The sequence below is a fragment of the Amblyraja radiata genome, chromosome 17, assembly GCF_010909765.2.
Source record: "Amblyraja radiata isolate CabotCenter1 chromosome 17, sAmbRad1.1.pri, whole genome shotgun sequence".
NCBI classification, from domain to species: domain Eukaryota; kingdom Metazoa; phylum Chordata; class Chondrichthyes; order Rajiformes; family Rajidae; genus Amblyraja; species Amblyraja radiata.
The window spans coordinates 41,843,146-41,863,092 of NC_045972.1; the positions used below are offsets into that span (position 1 = coordinate 41,843,146).

Consider the following 19,947-nt stretch of genomic DNA (forward strand, 5'->3'; position numbering starts at 1 on the left):
GATAGAGAAGAAATGAATGAAAGAAACAGGCCATTGGTAGCTCTCTCAGTCTGAAGATGGGTCTTGACCAGAAACGTCACCTATGCCTTCTCTCCAGAGATGCTGCTTGGACCGCTGAGTTACTCCATCTTTTTATGCCTATCTTCGGTTAAAAAAAAACAGCTGCAGTTCCTTCCTACAAACCAACTTGCTTGTGTTGAACTGAGCGTGTTTGACGTTGATTGCTTAATCCGGAGGTCTCGCGTCGTAGATAGGCACAAATTGCTGGGGCAATTTAGCGGACCAGGCATCATCTCTGGAGAGAAGGAATGGGGTGACGTTTTGGCTCGAGGCCCTTCTTCAGACTTTTTTTTTTGGTTTAGTCACCCATTCCTTCTCTCCAGAGATGCTGCCTGTCCCGTTGAGTTACCACAAGCATTTCTGTGTCTGTCTTCGGCGTAAACCAGCATCTGCGGTTCCTTGCTGCTCACCTGTCGTATTGGTAGTGGCCCAAGGAGTGGTCGTAGGGATAGTACGCGGCCGCCGGAGCGATGCCCGAATGTAAGCTACCCGTGCTGTCCTTAATTTCGTACTGGGAGTTCTACAAGAGGCGGGGAGGTAGAGGAGAAACAGTCAAAAAAGTGTTGTTTTTGGTTTTGCAAAACCATTGTTCAAACCGGGGGGAGGGGGGAGGCTTCAGTACATCAAACGGATTGGTAGTTGGAAAGAGGACCGCTACTCACCAGTGAGGTGTAGAGGGCTGCAGGGTCGGCGCTGTAGGTGAGGTAGTTCCCATAGCCTTGGCTGGCGGCCGCGGCTACATATGGAGCGCTACTGTACATGCCCAAAGCCGCGGCCGCCGCGTTGATCTCAGTCCTTGCGTTGGCCAGCAGTCGGTTATCATAGTTCGGGCAGCAGATGGTGGTGGTCTGTGTCGGCCCAGCGTTGCCCTCGGACACGGGTCTTGAGGCCGGCTCACAACACGCCGCGCTGGGACTCGCCGACACGAAGAACTGGACGGGGAAAGATCGGATGGAACAACGGACATTTCGCTCGGCACGCGGATCAACGATCAACGCAACGGGTGGGGGGGAAACACACAGACGCACACGCGGCAATCGAAACCCTCTTGTTGTCGCCAACTGCGTTCAATATAGACGACAAACGCAACGCAAAGTGGGAGCCTGCAGTGTAAGGGTAGCACCTTAAACCCGTATAAATTATTAAGGACTTAAATACATGCAGGGTGCCTTGCGAATTCTACTTAGGCGGAAGAGAGGGAAAAGTATTTAAAGGCACAAGCACGTTTGGCGGGGGATGGGGGGGGGGGGGGGGACGGGACGCAGGGACATTTGAAAATAGGTGTATAATGATGGAAATTAGAAACATTACAAGTGCCATGCGTTAAACTACAAGCAAAGCATTTAACCACATGAGCAAGAAATGTTTCCAACACTAGCAACTAACTGCGGGATGTTTTGTGATCAATACTAACTAATAATGAAATTATGCATTTATAATAAGCATTAGGGGAATGAGGCCACGCACCAAACCACAATGTAAACATATTATCAAGAGAGGTGGCGTGGACTTGTAACTAACCGAGGGGACATTTGTGATGAATACCACGCTGGTTTAAACAGCAAGCCATCAAGATGGACAAAGGGTGGTTGGTTAAACATCTAACTTTATACGGAGAGAGAGCGAGAGAGATAGAGAGTGGAAGTGATCTCAGATGTAGCGAAAGTGCAAAAAAAGTCGCGGCATATGTTGCGCGCACCGAGCGAGGCAAATGGTTTATTCAAAGCAAGCGCAAAATAAATAATGCAGTGCATTTAAAAAAAACCCCTACTGTATAAAAGGGAGGCATGGTGTAAGGCGTTATAAATTGAAAGTGAAACGGGCGACAACAAAAAATGCCAATGCGTGAAAAAGCATGCAGGAACACGCCGCGTATGGGGCAAATGAATACTGATTAGTGCTCGTCCTTACCTGCGAGGTGGTGTTGTAGGGGTATCCAAATTGAGAGAACGACATCGCTGTTCCTTTCGTTACCATGGGCGATATTTCTCTCTGATTGATTATAAGCGAAGGTACTTCAAGACGCGACTGCTGGAGACAACTGCACGCATGGTCGTTAGTTTAATAATAAATGACCCCCGGTTGGAAAATCGCGAAATAAAAAAAAACCCTCAAAAAACGCCGTAAGACGGCATTCAAACCTTATCCGCGCTCATCGCAAGGCAAAATTATCGATTGTATTTAGCCGAAGAGGGTTAAAAGACATAACGGATGGGCTGCCAGATATAGAGTCTGTCAGTTGTATTATTTTGCTGCTCTCTAATTCTTTCGCGTTCATCCGAGGAAAGCTATCAACGTGACGTCACATTAATCCCGAATCGGCATGACAAAAAGGATATAATAATGCCTTTGCCAATCATATTTAACATCTAATATTCTAAGGTTCATTCAACACTTGTTTTCGGGTTGTATGTCGGCGGGTTGCTGAAACAGTTGGCGGCTCCTTCTGTCACTTTGAAACACAATGCAGAAATACACACACACACACACACACACACACACACACACACACACACACACACACACACACAGTGGCAAAGATCAAAGCAGCAACGGTGTTTAGGTGGTCTGAAGATTTGCCACAGCATCAAAGGATGCACCGTGTACTAAGTAAGACAAACATTAGGAAAACCTCCCCGTTGCCGAACTCGGCAGAAAGGAGACCCGCTGGGATACTCCAGCATTTCTGTGTCTATCTTCGGTGTAAACCATCATCTGCAGTTCTCGACCCGAAACTTCACCTACTCCTTTTCTCCAGAAATACTGTCTGGCCCGCTCAGTCTCTTCAGCTTTTTGTGTCTATCTGCAGTCCCTTCCTACATACACACACAGGAGCTTCTCCTCTTCTGATGATCATTGATTGCCATCTGCATTTAAATATAATGAACCAACTTATAATACAACAGCAGACGGTAGTGGGCGGAAATATAGCATTTGCTGTGCTGTTTGAGATTGTTTTAACCAACCTCGTTTATGTATGCGCCGAGATTCATATTCCCCCTGCCTCTATACAGCATCATCGCGTCCCTGTAAAAAGGGGCGATTCAGATCAGTATTATTTTGAGTCGGGCCCAGTGTACACGGCCCATCCATCCCGTGCTACGAGTTGTTGAACGCCGGCCCCAAGATGGTTTCTTTGGGCGCCTTAATTCTGACTATTTGCGCCATAGTTTATTTATTTCGCGACAGATCGCAGGACATCTTTCCCTTTCCTACCTCGGCGGAGTGAGGGAAAGTTCTAACGGCGTCAAGGGAGAGAGACGGAGAGAAAAAGAAAGAGAGAGAGAGAGAGAGAGAGGGGGGGGGGGATAGAGAGAGATCGAGAGATTGAGAGAGAGAGATAATTGGAGAAAGATAGAGAGATAAATATAGAGATAGAGATACAGAGAGAGAAAGGGAAATGGAGAGAGAGAGATAGAGAGAGAGAGCGAGAGAGATAGAGAGATAGAGAGAATCAGAGAGAGATGGAGAGATAACTATAGAGAGAGATAGAGATACAGAGAGAGAGCGATGGGGGGGGGGGGGGGCTAGCGAGAGATAGGGAGAGATAGGGAGAGAGAGGGGGAGAGGGGGGGGGGGGGAGATGCAATGACTGAAAGCGCAAGGTGACGCGGGTCAGGCGAGGGGTGTGTGCGGGCCCGGGAGAGACAGTTATTTAACCTCATCCAAAAGACGACACGGTTTATAATAATTTTAAAATTTGAAGCGTGGCGTTTGGGTGTCCTAAGGCCGATTTCCCCACTCTCCAACTGTCCGATCCGTGGCCGAAGGGCCAGGCACTAATTAATGAAGATGATGTATCCATTTTTCTCTATTAGAGGCAGAAGAGGTCCCCAAAGAAATAAAGGTATGCCTTTGACAGGCCAATGGTGGGTGATTGATGGATGCGCTGAGACCGGCCTGCCCATTACCAGCACTGCGTAATTGCATCAATTAACACATGAAAATTGGCGACTTGTTTAACCAACGACTTACACCGGAAAAAAAAAAAATCAGTCCGATTCGCCAGACAAAGTTTTCGCTCGTCACTCTGAGCTATCTGATTTGCTCTAATTATCGCCGGCGAGAATAACGATTTGGAATATGTTTCAATTAATGAAAGTGCTTTAAGGCTTGTACGTGAGGTATAAGGTCGGGTGGATATCCATCATCTTGAAACTTCTACACACACACACACACACACACACGCACTATCTTTACAACACGGATATTTGAAATGAACAATAGATCCCCAGTTCACACGAACTCCACAGCTAGTGTTTCATATCTTGTCGTCTATGCTAATATCTTCTCGTCTGTTTCACTGTGTAGTTTCACTCACCAAGGCCCCGAACTTCGAAGGAATTTGGAGGCGCGTCTGCTTACAGACACCCGGCAGTTACAGGGTAAATCCAGCCCATATTTAGTTCTTTACCAAACAACAACATCTTACTTCTTTTGTTTAAGAAGGAACTGCAGATGCTGGAAAATCGAAGGTAGACAAAAGTGCTGGAGAAACTCAGCGGGTGCGGCAGCATCTATGGAGCGAAGGAAATAGGCAACGTTTCGGGCCAAAACCCTTCTTCAGACTTTTGTCTATCTTACTTATTTTACCTGCTCTAGTCTTGCCTAATCAATACGCCGTGCTTATTATTGATAACTTAATTGGCTTTAAACTTGGCTGGGTCAATAGGACATGTTTGTTTGCAGTACTGTACATACATGATATATAGTTTGTTTCTAAGTAAAATAAGAGGTGGGGGGGGGGGGGCAGAGGAACCTTGGTTATTTAGGGTAGTAATTGATGCTGCCTTTGTTATTTTGCATTCTCCGGCGCGGTTGGATCTGGTCCCCGCCACTTATTACTCGTTGCATCGGTCAGGGGTTTAAAGGAACGCCGCCAGCTCCACTTGACCCCCTTTTATCAAATAAGGTCGCTAACACTGTCTACCGCGGCTTGCCGCAGTAACCCGCCCCCTCCACCCGTGGCGCAAGAGAGCTGCAACTGCACTGCACAGTGTGATCAGTTCAAAGGGTATGAGGCGGATCGAACACAACGCATTTTCATAGAGTTTAAGACTCTCTACATCACCGTCTCTATCTCTCGTTTTCCTCTCCCCTGACTCTCAGTCTGAAGAAGGGTCTCAACCAGGAACGTCACATATTCCTTCTCTCCAGAGATGCTGCCTGGCCCCACTGAGTTACTCCAGCATGTTGTGTCTATCTTCTGTTTAAACCAGCATCTGCAGTTCTGCAGTCTGAAGAAGGGTTTCGGCCCGAAACGTTACCTATTTCCTTCGCTCCATAGATGCTGCTGCACCCGCTGAGTTTCTCCAGCATGTTTGTGTACCTTCTGCAGTTCTGTTCCTGCACAAGAGTCGAATTGACTGATTTAGGAATCTAACTTTATCAGCTCCTTATGAGGTTGCTGTTAGCCTACAATAATCCGGGGGACGTTATAAACTTTGCAAACGGCCCAATGAACGTTAAATAAATACAATTATATTATGATTGTTGCTATCCTTGTGACATAAATAATTGCAAATTATCATCGTTTACGAGCCTAATGCCCCTGTCCCACTTAGGAAACCCGAACGGAAACCTCTGGAGACGTTGCGCCCCATCCAAGGTTTCCGTGCGGTTCCCGGAGTCAGTCTCCCTAATGGTCGAAAGTGGTTTCTGCTTCTTCTATGTTCCGGCGATTATTTTAAAAAAAACAAAAAACTGGCCGCGACTAAAAATAGGTTGCCGTTTTAAAAATCGGTAATTTTTTAGTCGAAGCCGGTTGAAGGTGGTTGCCGGAGGTTGCAGGTGGTTGCCGGAGGTTGCAGGTAGTGGAAGGGCTCCAGCATTCTGAAGGGTCTCGACCAGAAACGTCACCCATTCCTTCTCCCCAGAGATGCTGCCTGTCCCGCTGAGTTACTCCAGCATTTTGTGTCTGCAGTTCATTCCTGCACTCAGATAAATTAGCTGTTTGATTCTATTTAATTAAAAGCGTCGCTAAATATATCAAGTTGTATCGGTTTGTATCTTTAGAACTGCCTGACGTCGGGAAACGTTTTCAGGTGCCTCATACATGTATGTTTAAACAAAACCTGACATTATTTCAAATGAGACTTTGGAATCGTTGACCAAGCATTTGGCCGGACAAAAAATATAACTGGATAGTTATAGAGAGACACTGTAAGTGATTGTAATTTAGAAGGGGGGGAAAAGCGTTGCTCTGCCTTCACACACATCCACACGAAAGGTGCATCCAATCTATGGACGAATTGGGCCAAAGGAAGATGCAAAAGATACCAAGGAAGGCAAACAAAACTTCTGAATCTCTTCCAGTAGTTCTTGTCAAAGTCTGGACTCCACGCGTTGACTTATTCATTGTAGACTCTGATAAGTTTAAAACATAAATATATATTATTAGATTTACAGTAGGATTATCAAGGCAGTTCGATCAAAGGTGTATAAACGGTGGGGGTAGGTCTACTTTGATTATTTTATTCTGTGATACAACACCGCTTTCTAACTGGACTATTCCTATAAGATGCGCATAGAATTGTTTCACCTACAGGTTTATTTCGTGACAAACAGCAATAAAATTACTTTCAGAAATATTTCCAATTTGATGCTGCATAAATTCAGCGTTTCAAGTCGTTATTAAATCAAACTTCTAGCTAGAGACGCGTTGAGCGTTAAAGTTATTGGGCGACACAGTGGCGCAGCAGTAGTTACTGCCTCGCAGCGCCAGAGACCCGGGTTCGACCCAGACGACGGCTGCTGTCTGTACGGAGTTTGCAAGTTCCCCATGTGACCGCGTGGGGGTTTCTCCGAGTGCTCCGGTCTCCCTCCACACTCCAAAGACGTGCAGGTAGGTTAATTGGCTTCTGTAAATTGTCTCTATGGTGTGGGATGGACGGGGTGATCGCTGGCCGGCGCAGACTCGGTGGGCCAAAGTGCCTGTTTCAATGTATCTCTGAACGAAACTAAAATACATGTGATTTATTGGCCAGTAAGTGGATGGCGCGCTGCGTATATTACTGGAGTTGTATTGCGTGCTAATGTTATAGTGGTGATGCCGCACAAATATGAGAGAGCGCTTGAATGTACAAGTGCGGTTGGACAGGGCATGCATTATTTATATTGACCAGTCGCCTTACTGTAGGTACAAGTAAACAAGAACACAGTTTAACAACGAAAGATGAATGCCGAGTTTTGTACAGACCCTTGCCCCTCTTAGAATATTAATTCACCGATGAGTTGACTGATCGATTCCGTAGCTTTAGTTCCTTTTACCAGCATAACAGGGGTCTATATGGAGTGTGCTGGAATCTTGAGTAGACCATTTGAGTAGACCAGTCACATTAAGGTGAACATGATCCAAATCCGAGTTTACGATTTTACAATCGGAAATTTTAATTTGAAGCGCCAAGTGTATGGTCAAGGTGGTTCAATTCTCTCTTCTACGAACCTGGCCGATTCTATTTGGTAATTCAAATTAGTCATCTGCCGGCCGGCGCAAATGAGTTAAATGTGGTCGGAAAACGAGTCAAACGTGTTGGGGAAAACCACGCTGATCTAATCGGCCCGGGTTGAATTTATGGCCGAGGGTTACATGTTGGATTAAATGGTGGAATTTAGCCACTGTCTTTGCATTTTGCCGGGTTAAACTCAGAGCCAGGGCTTTGTGAGAGGTGTGTAGGGAGGAAATGCAGATGCTGGTTTGCACCGAAGACAGACACAAAATGCTAGAGTAACTCAGCCGGACAGGCAGCAACTCTGGAGAGAAGGGGATGGATGGGCGACGTTTCGGGTCGAGGCCCTTCTTCAGATTATCAGTCTATCCTCATGATAAATGGTTGGCTATCTAGCACTTTAAAAATAAGTAACTTATTTGCAAAAAGAACTGTAACTTCTCTACCTGAGTGGGATGTGGATACACGAGGTTAAGAATATTCAAGGTTGAGATCGGCGGATACTAGGACAATGGGTAGACGTAGGAACTGGGTAGGGAGGACCAATACCAGCCCTGGGTCTATTGACTGGAGTGTCAAGCTGACGCCGCGTTAACTTACTTATCTAAGTCGTATCTTCTTCCACCCAAGAAATCAAGCATGGTTCTCTGGACAGAATGCCAGAGTGATGGAGGAACTCAGCGGGTCTGGCAGCGACTATGTAGGAAATGGACAGGCGATGTTCGAGTTGGGATTCGGTGTTGCATTTTATACATAGGGTCGTGGAGTCATACGGCGTTGAAACAGGCCCTTCGGCTCAACTTGCCCACACCGACCAACATGTCCCATCTACACTAGTCCCACCTGCCTGTGCTTGGCTCAGATCCCTCTAAATCCATCCCATCCATGTACCTGTCTAAATGTTTCTTCAACGTCGCGATAGTACCTGCCTCAACTACCTACTCCGGTAGCTCGTTCCATACACCCACCACCCCTCTGTGTGAAAATGTTACCCTCAGGTTCCTATTAAATAACCCCCTCCCTCCCTCCCTCCCCCCAACTCCCCCCCCCCCCCCCTACTTGTTTCCAGATCTACTTGAACCAGTTGGCTTCCTCAATGTAACACTTTTGTCAGAGAAAATACAGGGTTGTGAGTAAAACGATGGAAACGAGCAACGGCCAGGGACAGAAACAGATCGGACACCCGTCCCGGGTGGGTTATTAACTACAAGGAGACGTTGAACAAACTTGTGGATTGTTTTCTCCAGAGCGACGGAGGTCGAGGGGAGACCTGATAGATGTGTATAAAATTATGAGAGACGTAGATAGGGTGGACAATCAGATCCTTTTTGTTCCTATGGTGGAAACGTCAAAGACTAGTTCAAGTTCAAGTGGAGTTTAATTGTCACGTGTCCCTGATAGGACAATGACATTCTTGCTTTGTTTCAGCACAACAGAACATAGCAGGCATTGACTACAAAACAGACTAGAGGGCATAGCTTCAAGGTGAGGGGGGCAACGTTTAAAAGGAGATGTGCGGGGCAAGTTTTGTTTCTCCACATAGGGTTGTTGGTGCCTGGAATGCGCTGCTAGGGGTGGTGGTGGAGTTCGATACTACAGTGGCGTTTGAGCGGCTTTTAGATAGACACTTGGCTATGCAGGGAATGGGGTATGGATCAAGTGCCGGCAAATTAGATTAGGTTATCTTGGCTTCCTGTCTAGCACAGACATTGTGGGCCGCAGGAACTGCTCCTGTGTAATACCGTTCTAAATCCTCTGTGTTCGACCGTTTTCAGATTTGCTAAATCCGGAGACGTATTATTTTTTTGAACGGGATTTGGAACAGCAGCGTGTAAACTCCATGCGCTCCGGGGCACACCTATATTCTGTCACACAGCCGTGTAAATATGATTCTAAAACTGCACTGGGCACCAAATGACCGAGAGAGAGACGTGTTACTGAACTTAAAAAAAACATTTAGAGTTCGGTTTAGGTTTCTTACTGTCGCGTGCACCGAGGTACAGTGAACACCTTTGTCTTGCATGCTATCAAATCAGATAACACTACACACGTATACAAAATCACGCCAAACTCAAGTATAAAAGAAAGAGAGCGAAGGGAAATATAGAGGAAAGAAGATGTCTGAAGAAGGGTTTGGACTCGAAACGTCACCCATTCACTCTCTCCAGAGATGCTGCCTGAGTTCTCCACCATTTTGTGTTTATCTTCTGTATAAACCAGCATCTGTAGTTCCCTGCAACACAGAAAGATACAGTACTTGATTTTATCGATTTTTAAACATTTTAACCCCACTTTCCCCAACAACGTACGATTACAGAAATCTTAACATATTATGGGTTTGAGATTGATATATACCGTGCCCTGGTATAAGCAGATTCAGTCAACTTCAGTTGGTTCTTCTAACCCCAAAAACCTCTATACGTTTTGCCGCATGTACGCCTTCTGTTTGAAGCTGGATGACGTTTCGGCTCTTTATTGGAATTCTCACTTTCTCTCAACGAGGAACAACATTGATCATCCTACTTACAATCCAATGAATGTCTGCTTCTAATGTCCTCAAGACGCCGTTTGTTATTGTGTATCACCAGCACCGCCGCATGCAACCGGCATCAATAGACCACCCTTGCTGGTGTAAGTGGCGGGCAAACAGCGACTAGGTAACTGGGAGTAATCTAAAAGGAACATGGTGTTTCAGCAATGAAGCTGATGACCCCGCTTTGGGTTTATCACCAAAGATAGACACAAAATGCTGGAGTAACTCAGCGAACCAGGCAGCATCTCTGGAGAAGAGGAATGGGTGATGTTTCTGGTCGAGACCCTTCTTCACACTCAGGAAGATTGAATGCACTGTAGTTCAATGCGCCTGCACACACGGCATTTTCATAATGGAAAAAAGGCGCCATTCCAATCAGTTATGCAATAGTCGAAGATAAGAGACAAAATGCTGGAGTAACTCAGCGGGACAGGCAGCAGCTCTGGAGAGAAGGAATGGGTGACGTTTCGGGTCGGGTCTGAAGAAACGTCACCCATTCCTCCTCTCCAGAGATGCTGCCTGTCCCGCTGAGTTACTCCAGCATGTTGCGTCTGTTTTCGCTGTAAACCTGCATCTGCAGTTCCTTGTGCAATAATCGTTGAGTTTCTAGGCGATGAAAGATCCAGGAAAATTTTAAAGAAAAAAACAACTAGCAATTTTACCATTTTTTTAAAATCCAGTGGAGAATAATGTATGTTGGATGTCATGTATTTTCCACCCAATCCTTAGCGCTTGTTGTAGAAAACATTTCCCCTTCCGTTTGGCGCATCAGTGATAATTCCTGTTGGTTATCGCACTGTCCGCAGTTTTATTTTAAACTCTACTAAACATGAGAACAACGCCAGAATAGATAATTATCGACAAACGTTATTGTAAATTAAAACCATTTTTACCGAGGGCACAATTTCAATGATCTGTGTGCAGCTGGTAGAGTTGCTGCCTCTCAGCACCAGAGACCCGGGTTCGATCCTGATCTCAGGTGCTGTTTGTACGTTCACCCCCGCGTGGGTTTTTCCGGGTGCTCCGGTTTCATCTCACATCCCATAGACGAGCGGGGTTGCAGGTTAATTGGTCTCTGTAAATTTCTCCCAATGTGTGTGTAGAGGAGAGTGTATGAGAATGTGGGATAATATAGAACATGTGAACGGGCGATCTCTGGTCGGCGGGGACTGGTTGGGCTGAAGGGCCTGTTTCCCTGCTGTATCTCCAAATTAAAGTAAACTACAACACATTCCAATGCCCCATTGGTCCAACAGTCAAGGGTATTAAATACATTTGAAACGGCGAAAACTCGATTAACAAAGTCTGGGCATTCGGTTTACTTCAGAGCACGGTTTATGACCATGTATGAATGAGACAGAGGTGTGTCTCCTTGACATTTAAGGTTAAACGTACGGTATTTGCATTTCCAGATGACCTACCGATATATTATGCTCAAACTAAAAAGTGTTGCAATTACTCTACTTTAGGTTCTTGGGAGATATAGCGTGAAAACAGGCCCTTCGGCCCACCCGGTCCACGCTGACAAGCGATCATCCCATCCACCAGTACTGTCGTTCACACCGGGGACAATTTGCAATTTTACCGAAGCTAATTAACCTGTACAATGTGGGAGGGAATGGGAGCTCCCGGAGAAAACCCTCTCGGTCACAGGGAGAACGTACAAACTCCGTACAGACAAGCACCCAAGGTTAGGATCGAACCCTGGTCTCAGGAGGTAGCAACTCTACCGCTGTGCCGCCAAATGCAGAACAGCGACTGAGACAGCGCACTGGGAAAACGCTCTTAATTTTTCACAAGTTTGGGGTGAATAATACAAGTCAACTTTGTCCGCCGTTTGAGGTCCCAAATAGAGCGAGCTTACGCCAGCCACTCTTCCATCGGTCGCCAGGGCGAAGCGGGTTCCGTCCTCTGATCCGATGAAAGAGTTGTCATGTGGGCCACGAACTCGTCAGTAGACACAAAACGCTGGAGTAACACAGCTGGCCTGACAGCGTTGCTGGAAAAAATGAATAAGTGGCGTTTCGGGTCGAGACCCTGCTTCAGGCTACTCCCTTTCTTCAGAGATGCTGCCTGACCCTTTCAAACCAGAATCTGCAGTTCCTTTCCACACGAACTAGTCAGAGGCGGGGAAGCTAGTCGTTGCTTCGTTTTTTGGGGGGGGTTTCGTGAGATCTTTCCAAGTAGCAGAAAACCTACCAAACTTCCTAATTTGTCCAATTGTCTCACCAGAAGCGTAGAAGTCCTTTTCTCCAGTTTACCACTTGATGCGCCTCTTCATTCAAAAATATATATCCATTGAATTCTGAAAGTAGCAAAAGCCCATGACAGAATATACGATCAACCCGGAAATGATGAAAACACGACGAAAAATAATACCCAGTAAATTAATTTGAGTCAAACTTTCAGACTGAGGAAGGCCCTCGACGCGAACCATCACCTATTCCTTCTCTCCAGAGATGCTGCCTGGCCCGCTGAGTTACTCCAGCTTTTTGTGTCGATCTTTTGTATAAACCTGTATCTGCTGTTCCTTGTTTCTATATTAATTTATTCGCCTGAGACATCCAGAAGAAAAAAAACTAATCAACCTTCCTTCGTGCTTCAATAAAGAAGCATTGAAAATAGCCATCCAATTCTGGAACAAGAATAAATACCCCTTGAGTCTGAAGAAGGGTCTCGACCTGAAACATCATCTATTCCTTCGCTCCATAGATGCTGCCTCACTCGCTGAGTTTCTCCAGCATTTTTATCTACCTTCGATTTTCCAGCATCTGCAGTTCCTTCTTAAACACCTTGTATCAATCATATTATTCTTCGTTCCTTTCTAAGAGTTTTTACTTTATAATTACATTTCAAATTATATAATTTGATGTTCATCCTTGGACTGCATGTCTAGGTCTATTCGGTGAAGTTTGTAAAAATGTTCCACACCAGCCCCTCACCTTCACATAAAGCTACCTGTCAATGGACTCCATTATGTCTAGTCTTTCTTTTCATTTTGCTGACTCGGGTAATAATCCAGGCATGTTAAAACCCAACCATATGAACATTGACCCGTACCGTCACCTATTCCTTCTCTCCAGAGATGCGAACTGTCCCGCTGAGTTACTCCAGCTTTTTGTGTCTACCTTATGAACATTGACATCTCCATTTTCAAGTTAATACCCTTCCACCTCTCTCCCTTTACATCGGGCCCTACCTCAAAGTGCACCAACTTCTCCCACTATCCCATTCACCCCCCCACCCCTCCACTCCCCTCACATGTCCTCTTCCACCAATACCCCATGTTCAACCTCTATGTTACACTCTCATTCTCTCTTTGTGGGACCAAGAAACTGCAGATGTTGGTTTACAGAGAAGGAAACAAAGGGCTTGAGTAACTCAAAGGTACACAAAAATGCTGGAGAAACTCAGCGGGTGCAGCAGCATCTATGGAGCGAAGGAAATAGGCAACGTTTCGGCCCGAAACGTTGCCTATTTCCTTCACTCCATAGATGCTGCTGCACCCGCTGAGTTTCTCCAGCATTTTTGTGTACCTTCGATTGTCCAGCATCTGCAGTTCCTTCTTAAATGCTTGAGTAACTCAGTGAGTCATGCAGCATCTCTGGAGAACCTGGATAGGTGACATTTCAGGTCATGGAATTTGCATGTTCTCCCTTTGACATTCCAAAGACGTACAGGTTTGGAGGTTAAATGGCTTCTGTAAACATTGTAAATTGGCCCTAGTGTGTAGGATAGTACTAGTGCATGGGCTGATTACTGGTCAGCGCGGACCCGGTGGGCCGAAGGGCCTGTTTCTGCACTGTACCTCTAAAGCATAAACTCTAAACTACCAGATTAGAAAGAGGACGTTCCCCACAGTTATTTTACTGTGGTTTAAGGTTATTAATGATTTTTTTTAGGTATTTACATTCACTTTGTTTTTCACTTTTTCTTCCTACTTTACTTAAAAAAGTATTTTCCTCTTGTTTAATTGTTTGTAAATGTTGCAAGTGTTCTGTAGCAATCATCAGCTGCTCTAATCATGTATAAGATTTGACAGAAACTTATTGTCAAGCAGAAAGGGTGCAGAGAAGATTTACAAGGGTGTTGCCAGGACTTGAGGGCCAGAGCTACAGGGAGTGGTTGAGCAGGCTAGGACTTGGTGCAGGAGGATGAGGGGTAATCTTATAGAGGGGCATCAGATCATAAGAGGAATAGATTGGGTAATGCACAGAGTAAGGGAATTAAGATCCAGAAGACATAGGTTTAAGGTGAGTGGGGGGAAGGATTTAATAGGAACATGAGGGGCAACCTTTTTACACAAGAGTTGGTATGTTTACGGAACGAGCTGCCGGAGGAGGTATTGAGGCAGATAGCATCACAACGCTTAGGAAACATTTGGACAGGGACATGGATAGGTTTAGAGGGACATGGGGCAGGCAGATGGGACTAGTGTAGATGGACATGGTGGACAAGTTGAGCCGAAGGGCCGGTTTCGACGCTGTATGAATCTATGAGAAAACAAAACTTCAGTCCCAATTTTGTCTCCTGCCCAAACAGGTCAGGGCTTTGCATGGACAGCTCCATATGACTGAGGGCTGATCACTAGTTAGACCGACATAAGGGTGGGGAATGCCAATGGCATCGGTCAGACACATTCAGGTCAGGAGACTGTGGGTGGACTTGGACCCTATGGGGAATGTGGGCAGCAGGCCAGATTCAGTACAATCTGGCAGCTCTCTCTATTCCTCCCCTACCCCAGTCGCACCAGCTTCTTGTTTTCACCCAACAAACAGCTAGCGACAGCCTGTTTCTTTTATCATCGTGACTGTTTTTGCATATCTTTCATTCATTGATCTTTATCTCTCTACATATCTCTCGTTTCAATTTTCCCTAACTAGTCTGAAGACCCGAAATGTCACCCATTCCTTCTCTCCAGAGATGCTGCCTGTCCTGCTGAGTTACTCCAGCTTTTTGTGTCTATCTTCAGTGTGACTTCACTTGTACATGTTGGCACCAGTCTACGATCCATTCTCACGATGTTGGTATGAGTAGGATTAAAATGAAGCCTTTATTTGTCAGAAGGACAGTAACAAATGGTATCCAGCCTGCTACTTTACCAAACCCCAAGGGTTCAAATCCAAGGCATGTAATAGAATATTTATTTTCATATGAAACATTGCACTCCAATGCATTGCATCACCACTGAGCAATACTGTGCCTATACACTAAGTACTCAAAAAGCAATCATCCCTTACTTAGATATAAATAAAACTTGATATATGTTAAATATTGGATAACTTTATAATGATTTAAAACAAAGTAAATGCACCAAGTTGAAATAAACTAATAATTCATGGAAAATCCAGGAAAACATTTTTATTTTTACTATTTAAAAAAATCTCTCAAAAATAAATCACTTCAGTTGATTCTTATACTTCAGATTGCCTGCCAATATCAACACTAAGCAAAAACTATTACAGTTGTTCTCTTAATATTAGTCATAGAGTCATAGAGGTTTTCAGTGGAAAAAGGCCCTTCGGCCCAACTTGCCAATGCCAACCATCCATATTAGTCCCATCTGCCTGCGTTTGGCTCATATCCCTCTAAACCTACCCTATCCATGTACCTGTCCAAATGTCTCCCAATTGGTATGATGGTACCTGCCTCAACTACCTCCTCCAACTGCTCATTCCAATACAGTGTATATAAATCCCAATATTGGAAAGAAAGTGCCGATTCGGGCACTCCAAGCCGCGGAGTGTGTTCGACCGTTCCGATGTCGGAGTTTGGATCATCCCGACGAGCGGGCTGTCTGTAGCGGCGACTAGAGAGAGTTCATGGCCCCGACCACGGGTGGACGAGGGAGGAGGACAGGCTGAACTTTGTTGCCTTCCACCACAGTGAAGAATGTTAAATATTCTTACGTATTGTGTGTTCTTTTTAAGTGTATCGCTGCTGGCAAATTCATTTCACTGCACTTTCGGGTGCATGTGAAGAATAAAATTGGCTTTGACCTTGACTTAAATAGTTCACTGAGGTCGCATGCAATGGTCGCCAGGTCTTGGTGCCAATTTCTAAGTCAAGTCCATGTGCCTGGTGCCTGATCCAGGCCAGTCCCAGATTTTGCTTGAACATTTTTTAGAGCCTTGGGTGAACAGACCCATGGAATAGTGGGATATTGGAATATTGGTACTTTTATACTGAATACATTGAATACTAGAATGTTCATAGGGCAACCTGAGGCATATTTTTCCATTGCATCCAGGGGTGAGATTTTAATACACATTCACTTATTCAAAGTACATAAGAGAATCCAATCATTTATCAATGGGCACATATTAAGGATAGAACATAGAATTGCACAGGAACAGATCTTGTGGTCCTCAAGGTCCATGCCGAACATGATGCCAAGTTAAACTAATCCCCTCTGCCTGCTCGTGGTTCATGTCCCTCCATTCCCTGCATATCTATGTGCCTATCTAAAAGCCTCTTAATACCACTATCGTATCTGCCTCCAACACCACTCCTGCCAGCATGCTCTAGGCACCCACCATTCTCTGCGTTAAAAAAATGCTCCACACAACTCATTTAAACTGTGCCCCCTCTCTCTTCAAAGATATGCCTTCTCGCCATTTCCACCCTGGGAAAAAGGTTCTGACTATCTTCCAAATCTATGCCTCCCATAACTTAATATACTTCTATAAGATCTCCGAGATTTGCCCGTAGTGTGAGTCTATCAGATTTACAAGTGTGTTGCCATGACTCGAGAGCCTGAGTTATGGGGAGAAGTTGGGCAGGCTATGACTTTATTCCTTGGAGTGCAGGAGGATAACGAGTGATGATTATAGAGGTGTATAACATCATGAGGGGAAGAGATAGGGTGAACGCACAGGGTCTTTTGCCCAGGGGGTTCAAGTACCAGAGGACATAGGGTTAAGGTAAGAGGGAAAAGATTTAATAGCATCATGAGGGCGGGGCAACATAGAAACATAGAAATATAGAAAATAGGTGCAGGAGTAGGCCATTCGGCCCTTCGAGCCTGCACCGCCATTCAATATGATCATGGCTGATCATCCAACTCAGTATCCTGTACCTGCCTTTCCATACCCCCTGATCCCTTTAGCCACAAGGGCCACATCTAACTCCCTCTTAAATATAGCCAATGAACTGGCCTCAACTACCTTCTGTGGCAGAGAATTCCAGAGATTCACCACTCTCTGTGTAAAAAAAGTTTTTCTCATCTCGGTCCTAAAAGATTTCCCCCTTATCCTTAAACTATGACCACTTGTTCTGGACTTCCCCAACATCGGAAACAATCTTCCTGCATCTAGCCTGTCGAACCCCTTAAGAATTTTGTAAGTTTCTATAAGAACCCCCCTCAATCTTCTAAATTCTAGCGAGTACAAGCCGAGTCTATCCAGTCTTTCTTCATATGAAAGTCCTGACATCCCAGGAATCAGTCTGGTGAACCTTCTCTGTACTCCCTTTATGGCAACAATGTCTTTCCTCAGATTTGGACCTTTTCACTCAGGGGGTGGTGGGTATATGGAATGAGAAAGGAGGAAATTGAGGCAGACACTATAACAACATTTAAAAGACACTTGGACATGTACATATATAAGATATGGATCAAACACATCCAGCTTGGATGGGTCAGCATGGATGAGTTGGGCTGAAGAGCCTGTTTGACTCTATGACACTATGTACGGCCCCACATTATTTGGTCCCTGATGTCTCATCCCGTCTACTGTTATTGCTTGGTTGTTTTCCCCTAAGGTGCCTTACAGTGGAGAAGTATGAGATTAGAACACCCTTGGAGATTTATACAGAACCCTTCCTTAATCATTATTTTGTGCTTTGGTGACAAGGATATTTCTGCAGTCACTTTCCCCATTCAATTTTTTTCACATCTTGGGAAATCGGAACCGAATATTTCTTCCTTGGGTACATTTTGCACAGTAGCTCAATGCGTAAGCAAGGGTCAAGTGAAAGCCATTTGGAAATCTGCAAATAATATGTCACTTAGGGACTACAGGAAATACAATGGGAAAATACATAACTAAAACTGGGCCAAGGACTATAAATTAACACAATCTGAGATAAAAAGCTGGAACATTTTATTGAAAGGCTCATAATGATTATATGCCACAGATGATTTATTTCATGCTTTATTTAAAGTTTTTGGGTGATTAAATTAAGCATGTAAAAGCACTGCAGTACAGCGAGAATAATGAAGTTGCAAATAATATATTGTGGTTTCACTTGACACAATAATAACGTAACAATGTGCAAAATAAAACCTTGATGTATACATAATAAATGCTTTTGTAAAATGAAAAGCAAAGTTCCAACTTTTTTTTTCTCTGCCTTATTTAGCCCAGACAAATTAGAGATGATGAAATGTCTTTCACTTTTGGTTGCTGGTTTCAAGTTTCAGTCAGCCTGGTGATCGAAAGGAGGTCCCCAATGAGTATGAAAGCTCTCAAATGAAACTAAGCAATCTCAACCCAGTCACTTCTTGGAATGCGTGCACACCAGATTTCATTGCCAATTAACCTTTTTTTCGTTATTTGTTTGCATATCTTTCATTCATTTGTTCTGTATCTCTCTGCATCTCTGTCTGCAGCCCTCATTTCCCTCTCCCCTGACTAGTCTGAAGAAGGGTCTCGACCAGAAATATCACCCATTCCTTCTCTCCAGAGATGCTGCCTGTCCTGCTGAGTTACTCCAGCAGTTACTCGACCTTTTTTTCCTTGCATCGGCTATTAGCCACTGTTTTAAGGCTGCGTTTCTGAAACATTAGCTTAGTTTAGTTCAGTTTACTTACCAAGATACATTAATGCAGTAAAACTGTAACTGGGTGAAAAGAAAAGAAAGAACTTGCATTTAGAGTCATGGTTCCACAAGTTCCAAATTCTGGGCAAAAAAATTATGTGTGGGATGGGCTGGAAATGGTTGGGGAGGGGGAGGTAGATTTTTCATCTATCTATACTCCTCATAAGTTCATAAGTGATAGGAGCAGAATTAGGCCATTCGGCCCATCAAGTCCGCTCTGCCATTCAATCGTGGCCATCCTATCTTTCCCTCTCAACCCAGTTCTCCTGCCTTTCCCCCATAACCCCTGACTCCCGTACTAAACAAGAATCTATCAATCACCGCCTTAAAAATATCCATTGACGTCCTCCACGGCCTTCTGCGGCAATGAATTCCATCGATTCATCACCCCCTGAGAAATTCCTCCTCATCTCCTTTCTAAAAGTAACTTTATAAACCTCTCCAAGGTCATCCCTCAGAAGAGCAAACAAAAAACACTTTAGCAGAAGTCGACAGTGAACTATAACCACAGTGAATTAAAGCAAGACTCTTGTTTTGTTCTAAGTTATATCAACAAAGAGATTGAGCGGCTACCGTACAACGCCAGAGACCCCGGTTTGATCCTGACTTCAGATGCTGTCTGTATGGAATGTGTACGTTCTCCCTGTGACCATGTGGGTTGGCTCCGTGTGCTCTGCCTTCCAACCACATTCTAAGCACGTAGAGGTTTGTAAGTTAATTGATTTTGGTAAAGAAATATTGTAAATTGGCCCCAGTGTGTGTAGGGTTGTGCTGGTGTGTGTGATGACTGTTGGTCAATGTGGACTTGGTGGGCGGAAGGGCCTGTGTCCGCATTGTATAACTAAACTAAACTAAAGAAATAGTTACTCCTGACAATTGAAGGATGTCTAGGTTTTCTATTGAAGGTACGCCCATGGTGGAGTTCCAATCTAGATGTGTGACAGTGTTCTTTATTAACTTGTTAAGCATGATTATGGGAGAGTAGGTGTCACTCAGTAACATTGTGGATAACCATTGAATGTTGACTGAGTGTGGACTGATTGGGTAGTATGTGGTTCATCTTCTGTATTTTGGGATATATTTCAG

At 44.7% G+C, this 19,947-nt stretch overlaps 1 protein-coding gene across 3 annotated transcripts in view; it reads right to left on the bottom strand.

The window, feature by feature from the left end:
• The window catches only part of irx6 (iroquois homeobox 6), a 9,405-nt gene extending 6,943 nt beyond the window's left edge, over nt 1–2,462 (bottom strand). For 2 of the 3 annotated variants that reach the window (XM_033036317.1, XM_033036319.1), the window contains exons 1-3: nt 1,972–2,462; nt 723–992; nt 471–580 (exon numbers count right to left, since the gene is read on the bottom strand). In XM_033036317.1, coding sequence (XP_032892208.1) covers nt 471–580; nt 723–992; nt 1,972–2,037 — 446 coding nt within the window. In that variant the 5' untranslated portion in view covers nt 2,038–2,462. The remainder of the gene's footprint in view (nt 1–470; nt 581–722; nt 993–1,971) is intronic. The other variant, XM_033036318.1, reaches the window with a different exon arrangement.
• Nucleotides 2,463–19,947: the final 17,485 nt, after the last annotated feature.